The 23,612-nt window shown below is 44.5% G+C and overlaps 1 protein-coding gene across 6 annotated transcripts in view; it reads right to left on the bottom strand.

Annotated features, from left to right (window-relative positions):
* Positions 1-1,014: 1,014 nt before the first annotated feature.
* The window catches only part of LOC119020739 (transcription factor SOX-13-like), a 48,215-nt gene continuing 25,617 nt past the window's right edge, over positions 1,015-23,612 (bottom strand). For 2 of the 6 annotated variants that reach the window (XM_037100300.1, XM_037100297.1), the window contains exons 2-14: positions 21,358-21,595; positions 21,099-21,201; positions 19,013-19,099; positions 17,312-17,484; positions 16,587-16,655; positions 16,366-16,480; positions 13,568-13,644; positions 12,792-12,957; positions 10,918-11,054; positions 9,500-9,605; positions 8,286-8,456; positions 6,688-6,904; positions 5,350-5,650 (exon numbers count right to left, since the gene is read on the bottom strand). In XM_037100300.1, coding sequence (XP_036956195.1) covers positions 5,350-5,650; positions 6,688-6,904; positions 8,286-8,456; positions 9,500-9,605; positions 10,918-11,054; positions 12,792-12,957; positions 13,568-13,644; positions 16,366-16,480; positions 16,587-16,655; positions 17,312-17,484; positions 19,013-19,099; positions 21,099-21,201; positions 21,358-21,594 — 1,959 coding nt within the window. In that variant the 5' untranslated portion in view covers position 21,595. Of the gene's footprint in view, positions 5,651-6,687; positions 6,905-8,285; positions 8,457-9,499; positions 9,606-10,917; positions 11,055-12,791; positions 12,958-13,567; positions 13,645-16,365; positions 16,481-16,586; positions 16,656-17,311; positions 17,485-18,389; positions 18,738-19,012; positions 19,100-21,098; positions 21,202-21,357; positions 21,596-23,612 lie in introns of those variants that run through there. The other 4 variants (XM_037100296.1, XM_037100299.1, XM_037100301.1 and 1 more) reach the window with 4 other exon arrangements.

Genomic DNA, 23,612 nt, shown 5'->3' with positions numbered 1-23,612 from the left:
CCAGGGGGAGCTGTGACATAAAGCACCGGATTCCCTGCATTCAAGTAGGCAAAGGACAAAAAACCCCAGGAACTGACCAGTACAGGGAAGGTGTGCCAATCAGAATGTGATGCCATTTGTGGGTTCTGCAATTATGTCAAGATGATGTCAATGAAATTAGATGAACCCACACTCGCATTAACCCTGTTAGTTAAACTCACTGTATTGTTGCCCTGTGCAGGGCGGTTACGTTTCTGGGGTACGCACTTTCGGTGTGTTAAATGGACTAAATTATTTCTGAAATGGTGCCAAAACTCTCGTCGTGGATGAAGATTTTTTTTTTTTCTCCTTCTAAAAGCCTGTTTACACAACAAGTGTACGTGTGGGATAAACTAAACTAAATGTAGACTACAGAAATTTTGGATTTTTACAACAGCTGTGACTCGAGAGATGAGTCGCCGGTAGCAGTAGTGCTCCCTGAACCTGTCCAAGGCCGACAGGTGAATTTGTCACAGGTCTGACTCATCACACAGACGACAGCTGTCATATACAGTAGGTGTGTCACTTCCAGTGAGACACCACGCACAATACCAGGCACCTGGAACTGGACCATCTGAATGCAGTGCAGCTCCAGTTAGTGTTGTTGGCTACAGTTGTGCTTGACAAGTTAAAAAATAAGAATTTAAAGTCCCTTGTGATGAGTGAAGGGAAATGATTACATTTTCCAGTGCAATTAATTAGTGTAAATGGCGTGCTAATTTGCTATAGGTATTTGTTCTTGTTTCTTTTTTTTTTTTAACCAGCACAGATAAGACTAAAATCTATATAAGGGGAAACTACAACATGGAAGAATGTGCTGACACAACAGGTAAATAGAGGGATGCGCTGAAAAGAGCTGAAGAGGTGTGTAACCCTGGGAACTACCTCTGGGAGAACTGAGTCATGCAGCAGTAATTAGATTGAACCGAACCAGGGCCTATGGGGAGAGATAAACACACACACCTGCTGAATTAAAAAAAAAAAGGACAAACCCAATTAACACAACCAATTTATTGTCTTTCAAGAAAAAAAAAAAGAACAACAACACAAAACTCTGAAAACATAGAGAAACGTACACCTTTAAATTACACAGGCTCTTATAAACAAAATAAAGTCTCTTTCTATATTTACATCAGCAGGGGTAACGACAGGTGACTCCTCAGCGTGTCTCCGCTAAAATAAGATAAACATTTTCCTCTGATATCCATCTCTGTGCACGAAAAGCCAGCATGTTGTCTCTACACAGCCCTGACCATGATTGTATATAAGCCCCCGCCCCCCACCCCGAGGTCTGAAATGAGTCTTTTCCCGCTTATTTTGATTTGTCAACCTTGCAGTTAGCTACAGGTGGATTGACCCCAGTGTTATGAGCTACACTTTGTATTGTGGTCAACATAGTCATTGAGTGTTGAGGACAAAGACACCAAAGACATCCACGCGCTGCTCAGAAGCATTAGCCGTAGATTCCTACAGGCCAACAGCGACGCGCTATTAGCTTGACATAGCGAGCAGGATGTAACGGGTTTATTTCTGGTGCGGGGTTATCCGCTAGGCTGATAATAACTTAGCATTTTTGCAAAACTGGTTCTCTCCTCTTGAAGTCAGTGGGTTTTGCATTGAAAACCTGTTTGACACAGAGCTTATTTTTCTTTAATAATCCATAATCCAACTCAAACGTCCCATAGGCTTCGTGTCAATGGAACCAGGGTGTTGCCAACTTAGCATACAAAAATATGTCAGTCCTGCAGCACTATATTAACACTTTTTTGTCTTAGATTTGTACAAACTGTACTCACTACATGAGACTACAAATTCAGCTACTAAAGCTAGCCATTAAAAAAATACTTATTTAATTAGCATTATTTAACTTACTCAAAATCAATTTTGGGACGTACAGCCACTGAAGGTGTTGAATGCTAAGCAGTAACATAACTAGCATGGAGCTTAGCTTACCACATTGTATTTTTAGAACTCACTTTTTTTTCCTACAAAGAAAAACTAAATAAAATGACATGTTAATAAAAGTTAAGAAGTCAGGTATGTTCTCATCAACACCATTCACTGCTTGATGGCAGATCAGCGTGTGTCCACACAGCTAACAGCACAGGTACGTTACTTTTACAAGCTATGCCTACAAAGCATACCATACCATTCAGCTAATATCGCTGAGCAAGCTGGTTGCTAGCATTGAACGCCACAGCTGGTGACAAACTGCGGACTCATGGAGGATTTTGGTGTCAGGGTCCTCATCAAGTCGACCAGAGGTTCAGTCACGACCCGGTCACTCAGGACGTTTGTGTATTTCCCATCACTGTGAGAAGTTCGCAAACATTAATCGAACTTTTCTCCATTTCCGTCACCACCGTCAGAGAATGGGTTTACGAGTAGATCCTACCAACAAATGGCAGCTTTTGCTCCCATGTGAGATGTGATTTGGGAATTGATTCGCCTCTCTGTGGAACAGGAAAAATAAAATTCTAATATAAGGACAGTTGATGTTTCACCGCAACAATGTAACATCGTTTCATTTTCAGTCTTCAAAATCTGAAACTAATTTGAGTGCAGCTTCAGGAGATTCAAGAGAAAAAACCTCAGAATGTCAACAAGAAAATGACAGCTCCCGAAAACACGAAACAGTCATTTTGTGGTCAACAGCAAAGGTTAGATACCTGTGAAAATATTCAGATGGATGAAGCAGCAAAAAAAACACAACAAAACAAAAAACAAAAAAATAAAAACCGCAGACATTGGGGTACACAGATAGGAGGTCCTCAACACGACAATCTATTAACACTCAAAGAAGCAAACACAGAGGTATAAAAGAAAAGGCAAGGCTGAGGTCAACCCACCAAGCTACTGAGAGGGATCTGATAGACACACAGCTACAGCATTTACAGCACAGCTCAACTGAACAGTGAGACGTGAGGAGGGCGAGAAGGAGGAGGGTTCCATTGTTAATGTACTGTACGCTATTCGAGAGGCAGCTTCTTACAAATAATTGAATTGATGGTGCGGTTTAAAACCGTCAGGCGCAACAAGCAAATCCCTGAACTAAAACACTGACTCCATGGCTGTGACGGACTGAAATCCTTCAAGATTTCTTTTCCCTAATATGAAAAATATGAAAAAAGTATTTACTAAGTTAGAATGGCACAGACCCTGTCCTAAATTTCCAAAGGAAAAAAAAAAAAAAAACATCACCTCATGGCAATGACAATGAAGAGGGGAAACAATATAATGTATTATGATTGAAGGTCTACCAGCTGTTGGAGAAAGTGACACTGATGATGGTCTGCCGGAGAAGCTAACATCACTATGAGGAGCTAACATCAACATTAGCCTGTTGGAAAAGCCATGAACGATGTTGGCCAGTTTGAGACATGTTGCACACGTTGCATGCCAGCATTGACACTAGCCTTTTGGAGGAGCTAACATCTATATGAGAAGCTAACATCGACATTAGCCTATTAGGCCTGCTGAAAAAAACAGCATAGACCAGCACCAAAACACAACACATGCTGGTCTTACTGGTGACCATGCACTAGCAAGACTAGCACATGTTGTGTCTTGGCGCTGGTCTACGCTGGATTTTTCAGCAGGGGAAAAGCTAACTTTGATGTTCTCCTGGAGAGGCCAATGTTAAAATTATCCTGTTGGAGGAACGAGCATCGCTATTAGCCAGTTGGAGAAGCTAATGTTGATATTAGCCTGTGGGAGGAGATGTCATCAATGCTAGCCTGTTGGTGTAGCTAACATTGATGTTAGCCTGTTGGAGAAGCTACCATCAATGTAGCCCATTGGAGAAGCTAACATTGATATTAGCCTGCTGGAGAAACCAGCATAGACCTGCACCAAAACACAACATATGCTGGTCTCGCTGTTTTTTTTTCCAGCAGGAAAGCTAACACTGAAGTTTGTCTGTTGGAGAAGATAACATGGGGGTTAGCCTGTTGGTGACACTAACGCTTAAAGTATGTGAGCCTAGTAGCTTTAAATTTCTACTGACATGATTAATGCCTCTGCCTCGTCAAAGCTAACACTGAAGGCCTGTCTTCTCCTGTCTATTACAGCTAGCTAGCTATCAGTGACAAGCTACGTGAAACAGCCGCTTCCTTGGATTCTGGCAGTCTCATGAACACTAACACACAGGCAGTACAGGACAGGTGTCACTTGGATCGAGTTTACAGTTCTAATTAGGATTTCTTAAGTGACATACGAGGTCTGGGACAGGACAGGACACAGCCATGAGTTTAGGATTTGGCTCTGACTTTTCCCATCTTTTATTAGGACATTTAGGCCATTCTTCTGTAATAAGGTACCTGGTCTCTAAATAATTTGTCCAGCAGCACTGGGAATAAGTAAACTGCCTATTTTTAGCAGGTTTTACCAGCACTCACAAGACCTACATTTTTATTTTTTTTTTTTACTTCTGCCTACAAACGGTAATAGTGGGCTGTTACGAAGGAGGGCGTGTCTACTGAAAGACAAAAATCTGAATACTTTAGCCTCTGCTTCTCTGCTCCAGTGTTTCTTCTTCATGGAAATGCAATAATAAATTGCTGGAATACACCTTTATCGTGTCAATTTTATTTACCTCAATTCTTTTGTTCCCATCAAGACCAAATATACCGATGATGGAGCTTTTTATGACTTGCCAAATTTGAACTTTTCTTGACACAATGAGCCATGAGGACCGTGGGAGCACTCCTCTTCATTTAGTAATGCTCAGCCTCCACCAGCAGGGGGCAGTACTGACATACTGATAACACACAGCTCTGCCTCGGGCCTGTTGCTCCCACCACAGAGAAGTTACTCAGCTGTCTGACAGGTGAAAACAGGGGGCTCTGTTGAAGTTGCACGTTTTGTTTTTTTTTCTGTTTTGTTTTTTTTACACATTCCTCCAATGAATGTGATCCCTGCTGGGGCGGTTTGTACACCGGCAGTCCATGTGGGAGGAAACAAGAAGCAGAAGGGATTAAGTGATAAAAACTTCTGTATTATAACTTCACTATACCTTCTTTATTCGCAAACAAAGCGGCCGATGACATGTCTATGAAGGGAAATGAGTAAGATAGGAGCTTGCCTTAATGTGTGTGTGTGTGTGTGTGTGTGCAGGTTTTCACTGAAATGTACAAGGTAGTGAGTGTGACGTATCACATCTCCTCACTGTCGCCTAACAGAGGCGCTTTTTTCTCTTTCAGCGACAACCCGACCCCCTTTCCATCTCCCCTCTTCATCCTTTATCCTTCTTTTTCTGACTGTCAGTCAACAAAGAGCACACGTCCTCCTCAGCTACCCTCCCCTCTCATCCCTCAACCCCCCCGCCCCCCTTCAGTCTGTCAGGAGCACCAGTTCCCCCTCACTCCTCTCTCCCCCGTCGCTTTCCTCTCCTTCGCTGTATGGAGGTCGCTCCCGCTCTCTCTCCCTCTCTCGCTCCCTCTCCCTCTCTCTGGGCAGTGTAGTGGGCGTGGCCTGGCCCTCCGGTCGACGCGAGGCGGGCGGGACCTGTGGCAGGTAGTGCTCCAGTAACGCGGGGTGAAAGGGCATGGAGGCCACCGAGACGGAGCCGGTGCCCCCGGGCGGGTACGGGCCTTCACTGTGGGAGTAGTGCATCTGCTGTGGCTCCGTCTGACTGGAAAAACAGGAAGTGACACGCGTGAAGGTGAATCATTAGCACAAAGAGGTACAAAATGTATTGAGTTCGTCAAGACAAGTCAGTGGTGTAAGCATGCTGGCATCAAAACTTGTGGGGGAAAATACAATTCCCATGGTGCATCTAGGCAAGACGCACTGAATCATTCATGGTCATTTCCTGTCAGAGTCAAGGTCGGCAAGTGTACACACACGTGACTGCTGAGTTAGAAGTGACGTGTTGCCAGTCAGATGGGCGGGACACTGTGCGAGAGGACACTGCATCGGAGCCAAAGTAGCACATTTTTTAAAATTAGTGTATTTATCATCAATCTGGCAGAAGAATATGATATTCAGAAAAAAATGCTTAATGTTGGCCCGATGATCAGCCACGGTCGATTGATCAGTCCACCCATGTTTTTACAAGCACTTTGAGTAATGTTCCGTCGTTCTTTTTCTGCTTGGAGGACGGAAACATTTCAGTTGTGACAGGTGGAGGCTGCTGCAGATCGCAGCAATGAGAAATCAACACATGCACCGTCTGCTGCCTCCATCAGCCTCAGAAATTAAATCAAAATGACTGATTTCTTTTACTGTTAGATGTTTCTATTGAAAAAAAAACAAAAAACAAAACACATTTTTCAACGCGCACGCTTCCGAAAATATTGAGAAAGAGGAAAAATGTGTTACGTGCAACTGTGACACAAGCACTCAAACCGAAAAAACACCAGAACCCGCACCACTGTTAACACTTCCCTCCAACTCCTCCAGCTTAACTAGCTGGAGGAGTTGGGAGGGAACAATGGCGAGGGAGATGCTATTCAACATCGAGGACAAGCTGAAAAACAGCCTGGCTCAATACTCCACTTTTGTTTGTGTCTTCATGAATAAGAGAGCTTTGGGAGCCACAGACATTTATTTCCCGTGTGTGCGGAGGTGCGGAGCGAACTCTTGTGAATGGAGCGAATTGTCAGTGCCGCCTGCCAAGGACAAACACCTGCGCAAAAGTTGTGTGCAGCATGCTCGGCGTGCCGCTACCTGTGCGTGTAGGTCGCCCTCTGCTCCTGCCGGCGGCTCTTCATCATGGCCTTGTACTCGCCCACCCTCAGCCTCCTCCCCTCCACAATGCAGGTCCGCTTGGGCCGGGGTTTGTACTTGTAGTCCGGGTAGCGCTCCAGATGCTGCCTGCTCAGCCTCGCCTGCTCCTCATAGTACGGCTGCTTCTCCTGGTTGGACATGCCCTTCCATCTGGAGCCTAAACACAGGGACAAGACGGCACACGGAGGATGAGGGGAAGAGTCAACGCACAACGGAGACGACTCAGGCTGGAAGAAGAGAGCACGGCATATCAGCTGTAGACTTAGGCATTCATAGATATTGTAAGTCATTATCTCATTTCATTATTTTTCCCTTTTTTTGTTAAAGGGCTGCCTTGGTGGCTGTGCAAAAGTCTGCGATTTCAAGCAGATCCATGAATCCCTTTTGCCTGTTGGCTTTAATGAGGTTGTGAATTAGCAGTTGTTGCGGTTGCTCACAGATGAGGTAACGTTTCATACTCGCGTTCACCACGTGACTTTACTGGCGACAGCTTGAGTATGTAAACGTCAAGGCAAAGTTCACACGAGTCAAGAACACTGTGGGAGCATTAAGAACTTCTGGCTGAAGTCAGACTTTAGGCCGGTTCGTAAGTGAGTGATGACGGTTCAAGTGCAGACACAGACTGAGCCTCAGCACAGCTCCCTGCTGACATTTGACACTTTGGCTTTTTATTAAACTTTTGTGACAGGGCTACTGACGGCAAGTAGCGAAGAGTCGTTCAGTCAGGACACTTTATAATCAGCTACACAACAACATTTCGCACCAGACCATGTGAGGCAGTGAGTTAACCTGAGCACAACTATTCTTCATTCATCTTTCAATTTGTAAAAGGAACATTGTGTGATTTCTTCTTTCAAAAGGGACACAGTCTCACTTCAATTTAATAGAATTTCCCACTTTGACCGCCACAATTTAACCACTTTCACTTTACCTTGGTGCGCTCATCAGTTACAAGTTTTTATTATCATGGTGGCACACGAGAATGCAGATTCTTTTTTTTCTTTTTTTCTTTTTTTTTTTTAAAGTATTTCTAGAAGACCAGAGACACTTTGATGGATCAAGTTCTTCTCTCTGGGTGAAGGTGTGGTTCACACGTCTGCAGTCAGAAGGTGTGAGATTAGCTGCTGCAGTAATTGGTGTGAAAGCTGTCAGGAAAACAGGGATCTCAGAGTTTGAAACAAATATTCTGTTGATTGAGATGATGTATTAATGTCCCAATTAGTTACTCATTTGCGTGTGTGTGTGTGTGTTGCGTGTGTGTCTGCGTGCGAGCATGCACGTGTGTGTCCGTGTTAAGGGTGGTTGCTCACAACAACAAGCTCTCCACAATAGACAGGAATGTAAATGTTTGGTCCAAGGAAAGGGATTCAAGCCAGTGCCTGTGTCTGCTTTGTGTATGTGTTGTGTGTGTGTGTGTGCGCGTTTGTGTCTGTCCGGTGGGAGAAGCAGGTGGCTGTTCGTGCCCTCACATGTGCCAGGCAGCGGTCTCAGAATAGAGGCACAGAGTGAAACCCACCCCTGCCCAGTGCGAGGCTCACCCAGGATCTTGCTGATGGAGGAGTTGTGCATGTCGGGGAAGGCCTGCAGGATCCTCCTGCGCTCGTCCTTGGCCCACACCATGAAGGCATTCATGGGTCTCTTGATGTGGCCTGAGGAGGGAGGGGGCCGGGCCTCGGCGTAGCTGCCTGGGACCGCGCTGGGCAGGGCACCTACAGGAAAGAGGGCTGCAGTTAGGGAACCGCACCAAACTGCTGGGTCTGGAACATGTTACTCATTCTTCCTTAAATATCTCTTGTAACCTTTTTTTTTTCCTGTTACAGCCCTAAAGTGGAGAACCCCTTTAAACTGTTCCTCTGCCAGGCCATTAACCTTTTCCCCACTGAAGGAAGTTTCACTTCACCCACAAACATCCGATTTCACACTGAGTTATGATTCACTTTCCCCACCCACGGTCTCCGTCCTGAGGTCTGCACCAGAAACTTTTGTTCCATTTCTCATTAGAGCTTCAAGGAGACAATGATGTGTGATTGATGCAGCTGAACCTGGGGGCGGTGGAGGTTATTTTTAGCTATCTAAATGTCAATCTGATATACTGAGGGACAACAATACTCTGTAGGTGATTTGAAAGTGCCCAGATGTATAACTGATACTCATATTGACATAATTATAGAGAATTAGTAGATTCTGACTGAGCATTTCTATGATAACTGGCACAGCTTTAGGCCAGCTTTGTGTCTTGTGGCTCTGCCCAGCCAATCAAATCTACGTGTTGGCTTAAGTGTTGTGATTCGTGTCACACAGCTACACAAACTGGCGTCCAAAGAGACACAAACAGTCTGAGAGGATCAACGGCAACAACTGAGCTTTAAATCAAGAATGGACCCTCAGACGTTGATTCTACCCACAGGCAGCTCAAAATCAGTATGACTCATTTCTGATACCGAAGCAATTACTCAAAGTGGTATTGTGATGTGCACTACTCGTGTTTGAAGCAAATACCCACTCAAATCAGGACGGAGGGCATAAGAATAAAAATCTTAACGGCAGTTGGAAATGACGTAGAACTCTGCTTGAGGAAATTTTTCTGAAGCTCGCCATTAAAATGTAAGTTTAATCCGTAGTAATCCATACCTAGTGTACTGCCATGAATATACACTTGTCATGTATGGGTCAATAATAATGAATAACCATGTTTATATCAAAGAAGACAGGGCCATCATTATTTAAATCAGGCTCCTCCAGGGACGCCTACCCTCCGAGTCGCTGCTGAGGTGGTCCTCGGTGGACGGCAGGCCGTGTCTGCCCTCGCCCTGCTCGGGGTGAGAAATTCTCTCGCTGTGGGGAGACTCTTTATACTCCTGCAGACATAAAGGAGATAAAGACAGATGAAGTCACGCAAACATTCACGCCGGAGCACAAAGCGACGATTTGAATTTCCACTGCAGTTAAAAGATGACCCGATGTTCAAAGCGGTTGGGGGGGGGGCGTGTTCGAGGCACGCATGTGCTACACCGAGAGCTATTTAAGGTAAAGAAACTGCACGCTCGCCATATCAGCTGCTGTTCAAATGCAGAGCTGTAAATGCAAAGAAAGGAAATGACAACGCCACAGCGGAGGAAGAATGGTGTTTATTGTTCGAGGGAGGAAAGGTGAAGGAGAGAAGCCAGAGTCGGGAATGCAGCAACTGTGAATTTGCAAAACTCGTCACCCCATCCATCCTCACGCTGTAAAACATTATTTAGCCGTGCGCAGCGCAGTGGAAGACCAAAATAGGTCAGTCATCCGTGTTGGTGTTAAAGCAGCGGTGGCGGTGGCGAGATGGAGCAGGATAATGGAGGAGAGGAGGAGGAGAGCCACGGTACAGTATTACTGTGGACAAAGAGAGAGGGCAGGTGGCTCACTCAATGCCACACTGAGGCCTTTGTGGTATTGTGAGGCTGCAGCAGCTGTTGCTCCAGGACGAGACCGAAAGCTCCAGCCACCTCAGAGAATCAAAAACTGAGACCAGAATAGAAGACAATTTTTACAAGAACCAAAACAAAAAATAACACGGTGTTCACTGCCGGGTCCGAGGAGAACTCCGCGATGTTGAGCGCCTCAGAACAAATTTCATTTACACCGATCCAAAGATGAGATGTGTGAATACAAAGGTCATAATATGCTTCACGTGTGTGCAAGTGAAACACCATCTTTGTACTCTCACTGTAGAATCAGAGCAGTTGAAACCTCACCTGTCGGTCACTAATGACGGAAACAACAGAGACGACGCTGCTTCATCCTGTCCATGCTGTGTTTACTTAACAGCATTTTCCAGAAGGCACCAGCTAAAATACAGAGCTGCTGAAAAATGTGCTCCTGTGTGTGGATACACTACAGCTGGGCTATTCTTCGGCAGGTTCAACCCTCTGGCTCCTCAAGCTCCTCAAGCTCTGGCTCCTGTAACCCTAAACCTGACTCCGACCCCTGACTGGACCCCGAGATCTTAGTCAGAGAAAGAGACCGACTCATGTCCAGTTAGTAACGGAGTGTATAATTAACTGAAGCTGTTTTTGTTATGTCATGCCTAAAGACAAAAAAAAAACTCGACTTCTCTGAGAAGCTTTCACGGGAATGAACGTCTCCGCCTCCGACGCTGCACCCAGATTCTAAATGTAACGGACATCAGCTCACCATCTTTCTGCCGCCATCTCTCTCCCTCTCCCTCTCCCTGTCTCTGTCCCTCTCTCGCCCTCCGGTGTTGTGGCTCCTCAGGAGCAGCTGAGCATCATGGATGGCCTGGGTGACCACATCGCCGTCTCCGAGGAAACCTGAGGACAAAATCACAGGACAAACAGAATGAGACAGAGGAAGTCAAAGCGCTGTTGACAGCTACCTCCTATAGACACACATCAACGACGCTAACAGTCTTCCCTTTCCTAAACGCGACAGCCATAAGTGGTTTCATAGATTGCTTGTGGAAATTAGAGAAAGTGAAATCAATGGGTGTTGTGAGGTTGGCGTGGCCTCCAAAATCTAATCTAATTTCCTCCTCGAGTCCAAGTGAAAGTTTGAAGTTTGAAAGCAAAATTCAAAGAAACTCCCTACAGGTGATCAGAAATCACGTCCTCAAGAATTTAACAGACGGACAACCCAAAAACTAATCCCCCCCGGGGCCGCGGCCATTGCAGTTGGGTCAGCACAAAACAGCGCATTTGCACATATTTTCAAATTCACTATATATATTTTGCGTTTTGCTCCATGTCATTGTTGTGACAGTCAGCGTCTGTTTGCTTTTCACATACACAAAACAGAAGATCGACATTTGTATTTTCACCTGCATTTCCTTTCCCCCTTCCTTTTCTCTTCTCAGCAACTTATTGAAAATAAAGATGCATGACAAAAACATACCAACTGACATAAACACAAATATTTTTTTTTTTTTACCATTTTTAAACCGGTCCACGTGGCCTCTTTCTGTTTCCTAAGCACATCTAAAGCGATGAGCCACATGTGCTGCTTTGAATCTAACTACTGCACACGTCTGTTGCCAGGAGGTTATTACTGCAGTGTTGTGTTTACTTCTTGGAATTTGTACTGGAGGCACTCTGATTTGTCTATTGTTGCTTTGCTGCGTCTGGGCGGTAGGCAGCAGCAGCCCCACGAATACAGAAGTGCAATCACATCTGGAACATTTGTTAATAAACGGAAAGGAGTTCTACACACGGTGTCTTTAAATGTACCCAGTGGAGACTTTTGCTTACATTTGCATAGTGACATTTCTAATCAAATTGAAATGTATGCATCGTTGAGGTCTATTCAACATGCTGAATGCTTTTCCCTCTTCAGGAAACATTTTCAGAGACAGTTTTTAGAGAATTTTGAAAGCCAACAGTCTTCTTCTTCTCTGATTTTGTCGACAACTTGTCATATTTGATACAGTTGTTGGTGTGTTACTGCTGTTATGATCCAGTGAAATGTCCAGTGGAATATTAAAGGTTATGATAAGCAGTATAAAGGGGCTCCACAGGAAGCTGCATGTCATCTGATAAATTGCCCCCAGCGATGTCACTCAGTGGCCATAGTGCACTGTGGGTAATGTAGGCTCCAGGTTTTGAAAGGAAGTCTGGGGCATACATTGCAATCCTACATTACTGACAGACTGATTCTGGGCAGTTTAAAAACAAATGATGAAAACTGATACAGCCGAATCAGAGATATTGACTTTTTTATTCCTCACATTCTGGCCACTGAGCCACCTGTAAACACACTTTAAATGTGTTCAATTGGTGGAGTTACCCTTAAAAAATGTAGCAGCACTGGGCACAAAATGGCACCAAGATACTAACAAATCAGGGCCAGACTCTCAAGGATCTCTCTAAAACACTACTAGTGTTAATAAACTCCACAGGAATCTTTAAGAAACATTTTTACGAGCTTGGAGAAGAAAAAAAATCAGAAATACAGCAGATGTCTAATTCTACACCTTCAACTCAACAGTTGTTCCCCTTTTGGGATCACAAATTCCCACTTTCTATCACAGCAGCGTAACCGTCAGTATAACTCACTGAGGGCGGAGCGCGGCGGGCTGTGGGACACCTCTCTGTGGAGATCTCTGGGCCTGTAGGCCCCCTGCAGCGCCAGCGATCCCAGCTCAAGGCTCTGCGGACTGGGTGTTTTCCCCAGCTCCAGCCCCTTTGGCTTGGAGGTCAGGTTCAAGGGCTGACTGGCTTCCTAAACACACAGTGAGAGCAGATGAGCAGGGGCGGGGCCACTTACACTCATTCAGGCTTAACCACACAGGGCAAGGGTGTGTTATGCACGGCAGATTTGGCATGTCCGAGCGCATCTGTCACACCTTTGTAGCGTCTCTCGTCTTTTGTCTTCCACCAGCTCATCTTCTTTTCCCTTTTGTTTATCTAAGCTGTGTGGGTCTATCTCTGCTTGAAACCATACACACAGAAGCAAGAACACCCTCACTCACACACACACACACCTATAACACACACATTAAACCTTTGAACAGAGGGTGTGGTGTATTCAGAGAGCTTTTTCAGTCTCTCGAGTACAGGAAATGATCTGTTTAATCAGCAGGGTGTCACTTTCTTTAAAAGTACACATACATACAGTACATCTACATACAAACACTGTACAGTAAACAAACACACTACCACAAGTCACCGTTCACACAGGGATGATTGGAGCAATGATCTCTATAATGCAGGTGTACACCCATGCATTAGAAATGTTTGTATTCAAAAGGATATGGGAAAGGAGTTAGTCATACTGAGATCAACATTCAGTTGTCTGATGCACACAACACATGTGCTGCATGATGCCGTACCTGTCGGAAGGACCCACTGCTCCTCTTGACGGGGGTGGAGTGAGGGTTCTGTAGCAGCTGCATGGGATAGTCCACGGCTGTGGAAGGTGCATCATTTTCAGTATGAGAAGCATTATCATCTAAAGAAGCTCGCACTTAATACAAAAAGCACCGGATCACGGCCTCATCTCCACCGTTTACACTTTCACTTTTTCACGTTTATTTTGACCTCATGTTCAACACGATAATACAGTATATCCTGTTTACTCGTAAAGATTTACGCATACATGACATGTCACATTTGTCTCAGAAAACCCACAAAGCAATAGAATACAATTTAAAACATCAGCCGGCTGTGGCAGTTGTCAGCTGTCTGACAGTTTCACGTTAAGAGTCTGACTGTCACCAAGACAAAATGTGTTCCTGGAGATGCCTGTTGTAGTGAGAAAGACTTGGTACTCTGCCAGGTGTTTTAAATGCCAGTCTGTCTGCTGACAGATTTAGTCCACTTGACAGCTTGATTGATACGCAAGATACATTCAGGCAAACTTCACAGGTGTGGAGCTGTTCCAAGATGGGTGTGGCCCATGGATGATATGTTAAACGGAACCGACGCGAAGTGAGCCTCGATTGTTTGGAAGACACAAATAATGGAGCGATAATTAACGCGGGCTAACTTCCCACCAGTGGAGCCAGCTGGTTTATCCCGAGAAGCCATTAAATGCGACCATGGAGAAAAGTATCCAGAGCTGTTCTTTTCTCTTCTGGCATTTTGTATATTAAACCCGTTTTGTCTGTTTTTAATTTCATTATGGGTTTTTTTGTTGGTGTTATAATGGATAGTTTTTAGGGCAACATCTTTATTGAGAGACATAACTGATTTGTTTTTTTTTTTGGCTCTACCCTGTCATCGTATATAATCACATTGCCCAACCCGAACATAAGCACAACAGGCCGTGACTTGATAATGCAACTGTGAATTAGGCTACTATTGTTCTCCTTATTAGCGCAAAATGGAACACAATAATGAGTCACGCTGGACGCCAAACCCTCAGGGAGTAACGTGTGGAAGTATTTTAGATTGGAAACACAAACGGAACATTAGCATGACAGCAAAAAGAGTGGGCTGCACTGGGAATGGATGGAACAATGTCGGTGCCACAGCGCAGTTCAGGGTGAGGCTCGGATTGCTCTGAAAAATAGATAAATAAATTGAACTAATTACATGTAACTTCTCCTTCATTTGAAGTTGATCTCTTCTGAATAATTGCCAACCATGAAGCCCGTTCTGATGTGGAAAGTGTTCAGCTATAGCGTTAGCGATAGCAGGGATATAAACTGCTAAAAATGAGGCGCACTCAGTTTTGAGCTCCGCAATAAAACAGTGTCCAGTTAACACTGAAACTAAATGTACGAAAGCGAACAACAAGAAGACACTAACTGAATCAAATGACAGCTCCTCACTCTGCCACATCTCCGAGGCAAAGAGGAAAACGTCTGGCTGTCGCCGACCTCGCCCGCACGCCCACGCCGTCCATCTACGTTTCTTTTACATACAACCGTTGAAAAATTCCGCAGCGCTCACACACACACAAACGGATCCACGCGCTTCTTGAAATAAAGAAAGCAAATGAATGGTTATCCTTAACATCCGCCTACGAATGTTTTAAGCGCTGGCCTTGTGTCTTTTATGTTTGAAAAGATAGGGAAGACAAGGTCGCCCGGGAGCACAGCTTTTAAGGCTCGTGAAAGCAACAACAGCACAAAGCAGCGGATTCTCTAAGCTGTGCCCTCTAAAGCCTGCTAACTGTACAAGCAAGCATGTGAAAGGTACCATCAGCCATATTGTTCAGCTCGAGCCTACATTCGTCTCTTCTGTGTGTCTCTAAAGTGGGTAAGAAGATGTTTAAGCATGGCGACTAATGGGTCTGTATTGATGGCCACAGCTTTGCGGTAGAAAATGTCTGTCCTTCAGAGCACACGTCGATTCATTTGAATTCATTCACGGCTTTCTTCTCGCGTCAAGTTATGCGAACAAACTGCAATGCCTGCTGATAAGTGTTTGAGTGCTGGCGTATGCTGTTCTACCTTGAATTACGGGGCCCATCAGATTTTCACTATCCATCGTCTTTTCAGGAAGTGGTGAAATGACAACAATTTGTCAGATTCCCAACTTTTTTGAATTGCTTATAATAGTAGAAGTAATAATATCAAAAACAATAATGTCATTCTCCCATCTCCTTCTGCAGTGGCTTGATGGCACCCAGCTGAGGAATGAGCCCAACTGTTTATGCACCAAACTCATAATGTTAACCTCACAGTGAATTACACACTAAATTACTTTTCTTTTTTTTTTTTTCTTTTTTTTAGGGATTTTCGTGAAAATCCAGTTGAAATGAGTTCTACACTTGGATGAAAACCTCCCTTCATCAGGAAAAATCTAGCCTTACTGCCAGTTGTGTGTCACAGGGCAACTTACTGGGCTACATCTGTATGGATGGGCACACAGCGCACTGAAATAAGAAACCCATTTTCTAATCCAGCGCTTGTTTTGACTCGAGAATCTGTGGTGTGACAAAAAGATTGGGAATAAACGGCCTCTTGATACTCCCGCGGTCACACCTCTACTGTCTCTGTCCTGTGACGCTGTGTCGCTTTGAGTCTGAATGTTCGTTAAGCGAGTCACCTCTCCCGATCCTCTCCGCTCAATTCTAATTCTGTACAGGATTCTGATCACCAGTATGTATTGTGTGTTAATTCAAATGCACTGTAATGGCGGCCAGCGTGCCTGCGACCTCTCTGCTAGCTTCAGGACTGACCTGGCTTGCACGGGATCGGCTGCAGCGGCAAAGTCATCTGGGGGTCGGAGGCGACCGGGAGGGGCTGGGTGTTGGGATGGAAAGCCGGGATCATCACGTAGGGCATGTTCACCTGCTGGGACGAGGCAGGACAAATGCACCTTACATACAAGCTCTTGCCTCGTTTTTTCTGACACACAGACTTTCCGCACCGTGACACGTGAAAGGTCTCGAGGGCTGACCTGGATCTGCTGCTGGAGCAGGTTGATCTTGTGCTGCTGCTGGATCAGCTGCTGCTGCTGCTTGGCAATCTGAGACACACAAGATACGTTCAATCTCACACGCATTGTAAATAAATATATATGACATTAGCTTTACAGTATGCTGTACAGTAACAGCATGGTTCAACTGTCGGGCCGAGAATCTGTTATGTGAAATCTTTAGGGCTGAAACTTTTCAACTTGTCAAGTCTCGTGTCATTGTCCTTCTAAGTGAAGCTTGGAGTTTTGACCTTTTCACCCACAGAGAGATTTTCCAGGGAACACAGAAACAACGTCAGAATCTGTAGTTCTAGTCTGGCTCAGCTCTAGTTTTGGATCTTTGGCTGTTGTTGCTGTTTGACAACATGTCTCAGGTTCTGAGGTGGCTGTAGCTTTTTTTCTTTTTTCCAAGGAGATGTTTTAAAGGGAAACTCCACCAACTTTACACATCAAAGCCTGTTGACAGGTCTTATAGACTTCCACTGCATACGTTTAAAAGGTTCTATAGAGCTTGTGATGTCAAAATGATATCACCCGCCACAAGGGCATTTTAAGTTTATTATTTAGTTCTAGGAAGTCTTAGTTTCCCAGAAGGCTCATTCTATTGTTTTCAATAGACAGCGCGCAGACACATTATTGTTTTGAGGTGACATCATGTGGGTACATTCTCATAAAGTTATGGTATGCTTGGAATCTCTGAGTGCTACCTGCTCCTGCTGTTGTCGAGCCAGCTCCATCTGCTGCTGCTGCTTCTCTAGCAGCAAGGCGGCCATGTTCCTCTGCTCCGAGTGGGCCCCCAGCAGCTGCTCCCTCAGACCGCTCAGCTGGTTGATCATCATCAACAACTGCAGCTCCTTCTCTGCCAGAGCCTCTGGGGTACCTGCAGGGGTCAGAGGGGCAGGGTTCTCAAAAAAAAGACTGCGAGAACAGACCGTATATTTCAGAGTGATCTGTGTCATGATCAGTGTTGGATGGAAAGGGATCTCTATAAAGTTTTACAGTTAAAATGTCAATTTTAGAGCAGCTATAGTTCATATTTTTATAATATCAATTCATGACTTGACAATGTGGAAACGGTGTGACAGGTTGTGACTCGTGGGTTAGCTCATTGTCTGACCGTCCAGCTGCAGCTCTACTGTTTTGGTTCACTCTCAGCGCTCTCCTAGCCTCGTTTTCAACCACATTATTATTGTTGCTCCAAAAAAAAAAAACCTGCCCAGCACCAAACAGCACAGAGACACTGTTAGTTACTAGCTTTTGAAAATACTGGCACTTTCAGCAGCTAATAAAAGCCAAATATTTTTCCAAGGGCCTGGTGGAGACCAAAAATGGAGCTAAAAGAGAGTGACTGTTGTTTGCCCACCAGGCGGTAAGAAAGACAACTCTGAATGAACAATAATGTTGTTCTGCTAGCTGCTAATGTGGTAAAAGAAAAAAACAAAAACAAAAAAAAAAACAAGTTCATGAAAACAACTTAAAAGTGTTTTGTTTACAGCCGGTTTATGCTGCTAAGTGGCCAAAAATATATGTTACTACAGTTTTTTCTTCACGTTTTTGTTACTTTTGTTATGTCAACCCAACCCTTCATACTGTATGATACACCAGTAACAATTTTAAAAATACGTTTTTTTCTCCTCAGCTGATATTAATGACATGGTTTCATTCAGGGTCAGTCACGTCAATTGACAAGGTGCATCTAAGTTCTTTTAGTGAAATTATTATTATCATTGTCATTATTATCATTACCATCAAAACAAATAAATATAGTGTAAAAATAAGTTGTACCTGATATTAGGGCGTAAAAAACAGAATGTCTGTCAAGTTCAGGTTCGGACAGAAAAACGCGGCCCGGCACTATTGTTGTTCTTGTCGTCGTTGTTATGTATTTTTCATCCCTTGCTAAAAACGGCATACAAGAACAACAAATACACAGTAAAAATGGCAGAGATCAAAAATACTGAGATACTCAGATAAAAGCAAAAGCACATATGGGTCTAATAAGCGGACAGACACGATGCCCTTGTCCCTGTGAACATTAGTGTGCGATTATATATATGTAATTTGACTGGGCAAGTCTTTCCTCCTGATTCTGCCTCTCCAGATGTGTCTTTTCGTTTCTTTGTTTGTGCTCCAACTCTCTGATGTTCGAAGGAAAACAAGCAACCAACAATTCTGACACCAAAAATAAACATACCCATACCAAATGACTGCACACAGCCAGGAATTGTTTTTTAAATGCGTACCAAGTGTAATAGAACACTTTTAAGTTAACGAAGAAAATGATCATCATGGCAAAGGCATACATAGTGCAGTGGCAGTAGTGTAATGGCTATGTGTTGGACATGCTGGTACATACAGTAAGTGGCGTATAAATGCTATAAAGGTGTTGGTAGTGTCTGAGAGCTGACCTTTCAATTGTCCTGCCCCCACTGTGCTTTTATCCAGAAGTTTCTCCTTCCAGTCAGCATTCAGCAGCTTCTCAATGGTGGGCATTACTGTTAACAGAACACAACAGGTACTCAGCAGAACCGCACTGGGCTGCACTAGATGGCGTGAAAAATATTTCTGTCAAATAAAATCCATCTGACACCAAACTACTTTCGCAGCCTCTCCTCTGCCTTCCTAATGGCATTGATTGAAGAAGACATTTGAGGTGCCGAAGGGCAGAGGTTGTTTGTGCGTCTGGGAGAAGTTTTGAGTGTTTGAGTGAATCAATATTTGGACAGAGAACAATCCAAGGTCAGCTAGTGGAGAGAACTTGAGAAAAATGTTAAGGCGAAGAGTGCAGGCTGGTGAAAGACTTGAGGGCAGGGAGAGTCTCGGGAGCAGCTTGGAGAGCAGTCTTTCACTCCGCATGTGAGTGTTGAACAAAATGAGACAAAAAAAAAAAAGACCCCGATCCCCCCTGAACCCATTCAGAAACCAAAACAACAGCCTCGCTTCGCCCAGACAAACCGTCACTTCTATGCATCGATTTTCAGCAGACTGCATTGTTTAACGCTCAATAGCAGCAGAACGCAGTGCACTTAAACACATAAGATACGGAGTCGTCAAAGTCTGGTCAGTGAGAAAATTGTATGGATGTGTGTCTGTAAGAGAGAAAGACTTCCATAGAAGGAAATAAAACGGGAGCAGAGAGCAGACGGGCTGTGGAGGTGCACTGACACTGATGGTGTAAATCCAACATTAGACGAAGAATGGTGAATACTTCTTCAGAAATACAAGTTCATTCAAAGTCTCATGCTACTGAGCGATATAGAAGCAACCTGTTCAAAGGCCAGTGCGTCACCTGCGGTTTTCATTCATTTGATCAAATGCGTGCATATCAAATATTAAAGGAGCCCTGTGGAGTTTTTGTTCTCAAGCACCTCAAGGGGTTTAAATGTTTGTTTCGTGCACGGGACAAACCTTTTCCCACTGCAGGCTGGTAAACATGGATGCAAAGATGCAGGTTTCAAACTGTATTACTTTATTTTTAAAAAAAAACAAAAAGAAAAACTCTGTAAATGTTTTATAAGGAAGGAAACTGATGGGGTGGTTTTGTTAGACCCCTAAAGATTCACACAATGTGTTGTGGTCAGAATCACTGAGTGTAAACAGAACTTGTGTTTGTTTACCAGAGAACTCCACAGGGTGCCTTTAGTGAGACAATGTGCAGTACTGTAGGTCATCCAACTTTTGCTTCCCCAAGTGGTAGTTCCCTTCCTGATTCAGTGCTTGTTAGAATGCCAGTTATGATAAAGTTTTGCAGGTATCTGGTCGTAAATATCACATTGGTCATAATATCTAGTCAAGGGAACTACGTTTGCGTGCGAGGATGCAGCACCCTTGAGCTCTCCCAGACAACCAACCTGTCCAGAAAAAAAGGCCATAGGCTGACTCCGACAGAAACTTACTGTTACTTTATACTTTTCTTGTTAGGCAGCGACCTCTAGCGGCTGTGGTAATTATTGCGACTGCAAAGGAGGAAGTCAGGCGAAATAATACGAAGAGCAAAAAATATGCAGGCGGTAAACCAGGAGTTAGCCGGCTCGGTGGGTGATCCAGGTACTGGATTGGATTTTTTGACTTCAGAACACTACTGAGCAGCTTTCATAGGAATGAACATGGGCCCGCCTCCAACACGGTGTCCAAAAAACATCTTCACGCAACAACATCGCGTGGCAGAACTTAGCATGTTCACCTGGGTCGCACATTTGGATCAAAAAAGCATGTTTAACTCAGCTCTGGAAAAAGCTTGCAGGACCTCATGTGCAGAGATTTTGTCAAAAGGTAAGGCTAAATGAAACAGAATTAACATTCTTCCTCTAAATATCAGGAGCCATGCTTTTCACAAAGAGTTTTCAGTTTTGTATTATGCCAAAGTGCAGGTCATTAAATGATCAATACTAGGACTGCTTCTTTTGTCAGTCTGAGTACAATTACTTGGCAGCAATATCTTAACTATTCCTGACACTGTGGAGCACAGAGACCATATTAAGAGCTCAGACAGACCTTCCTTGAAGTTAGACGGTCCCTCTGGTCTGTCATGTGTCCTGGCCTCCTTCAGTCCCATGGGGCTTTGCCTGTGGGGCAGCTCCTTACCTGGAGAGCCCTCCTGTCAGGACACAGAAAGAGACCATCAGCCGACGAAGCGACAGCACAGGAGAAGGAAAAGCAGGTTTTACTTTGACATATCAGTCTGTGACACTCACTACACCTCCTTCAAAGCCTGCTGACAACCTGCCTGTCATGCCTTTTGTGATATCCTTACCGAAGGTGAGCAGGAGAGTGGTGGTGTCAATTGCCGCGCCTCCAGTTGATGATTTCCCGACCAATCACGTGAGGGAGATGTCTTGGGCGGTTCGGCACTGGTAATGACTCCTCCTCCTCCTCCTCCTCCTCCTCCTCCTCCTCCGCCGGACTCGTCCTGCTCCACTTTGACACCAACACCCTTGCTGACATCCCCGCCGGAGAGGAGGTGCAGCGCTGGAGGGCTGGGCTCAACCATTCTGTTGAAAGACAAATGCAGCCTTTAAATCCAAATGTCATGTGGGTGTGGTGCGGTTTGGGCACTTGCCAGCTTTTATTTAGTAGTTGATATCATTACAGCAAAGATCAAGATACAAACAAGTTCATGTATGAATTTTTCATGAGGCTACTGTTGTCTGATTGTTCATCCCGCTGACATAATGATAATGCGGGGTCATTCTGCATGTGTTCATCCCTACGTTTCAAGTCATTGTGAAATGAGGCTCACTGCAACATGAATAAGTTAAAACAACTTTTGGAAAAGAGCTGGTTGACACCTCCAGCCAAATAACATGATACTACAGACAGGCTAGCAGCTCTGTAGGGCTGTACATAGAAGCAGCGGTGCTTTAAGCTAAATGCTATCAGCATACTAAATCCTCAGAAGGACAATGCAAACATTTTTGCAGGTATAATATTTACCAGGGTCACCATCAGTTAAGCACATTAGCGTGCTAACATTTACTAATTAGCACTAAATATATAGTATAGCTGAGGCTGATGGGAATGTCATTAGTTTTGAAGGTATTTACTCACAAATGCAAGTATCGGACAAATTGCAATTTGTGCCAAGTTAGGAACTAAATGAAAGTCGGGCACAGCAAAAACAAAATATCACATGTATACACATGTCCTTAAAGGATGAGTTCACCAGAAAGTGAAAATTCAGTCATTGTGGTAGGTAGACTAACATGAACTATTAAAATCTCATATTTTAATATCACATTATAAAGTCAGCCGAGTTGCTCAATCCAACTCATTTTACTTTTTCAATCAGTGATTCATTCCAGGCAGCTTCAGATTTGCTGTTCGTTTGGCCGATGACAAGCGGCCATCAATAAAAGAAATGAACTTCAAAACCATCCCAATTAACTTTCAGTGTTTATAATTTATAATAAAATCCCACTGTCCCTCTCACAGTGGATCCCTGTGTTGAGGCGATGCAGATCAGTTTATGAAAATCTGGTCCAAAGCCTCCTCACATGGGGGGTCTCTGGGCCCTGGTGTGTGTCTTTCAGGGTCTGTTTGATGTCAATAATTGAGAACTGCTGCTTTAGGTCACTGCTGAAGTCAAGGTCAAGGGTTAGACGGTGATTGTTCTACCACCAAGTAAAGTCATGGCCCAGGCCTTTTGTCTGAGTGTGTGTGTGTGTGTGTGTGTGTGTGTGTGTGTGACAGTGAATAATAGGAGGTTATAGGGGAGGGAGACAGACAACGCCTCAGTGAGGGAGACAAGCGAGAGAAAGGAAGAGAGGACAGGTTGAGTGAGAGAGGTTTGAACCACAGTGAACCTGAACATATCAACTCGGGCTTGTGTGTATATGTTTGTGTGTGTGTGTGTGTGTGTGTGTGTGTGTGTGTGTGTGTGTGTGTTATTTCCCCACGCTGCAGCAGGAGGAAAGAAAAACACAGCAGACAGCAGAACAAAACAAACAGAACACACAAGGGCAAAAAGTGCACATATATATTAAGAGGCAGAAAAAAAAGCCATTGTTGGAGCCAGGGAACAAAGGAAGCCGGGACAATGGGGGAGAGGCTGACAAAAGCCGCCGGCCGCAGGAAACAGGCCGGATAACAATGCCAGCGGAATGTGCCGACCAACTCGGGAACACAGCAAAAAAATGCGGAGCGCCACCGTTCTGCGGAAAGCATAATAATGATTAGAGCCGCCCCCCCCCCCACTTCACCCAGCTCTCCCAGCCTGCATACTGTGATTCTGAACAAAGCCACCTGTCTGCCAGGGTCCAAGGCTCCAAACCTCAGTGATGTATACGTGTGTGTGTGTGTGTGAGTTTAAAGCCACACTGATAAAACACAGTGAGGCTAAAACAGTAAAGGCCACCTTATCGCTTACGAAGCGAGACGCGACCACGCGACCTCTGTAGTCGCGTGGTCGCCGCTGGAAACCCTCTCCACACGGAAAGTCATGAATCGACCAATCGATACGGAGCACACACACACACACACACACACACACAAAAAAGTGTCCTCACAACC

This window comes from Acanthopagrus latus, chromosome 6 (genome assembly GCF_904848185.1).
Source record: "Acanthopagrus latus isolate v.2019 chromosome 6, fAcaLat1.1, whole genome shotgun sequence".
Taxonomy (NCBI): domain Eukaryota; kingdom Metazoa; phylum Chordata; class Actinopteri; order Spariformes; family Sparidae; genus Acanthopagrus; species Acanthopagrus latus.
The sequence above is the reverse complement of the archived record's forward strand: the minus strand, read 5'-3'. Positions and strand labels throughout refer to the sequence as shown.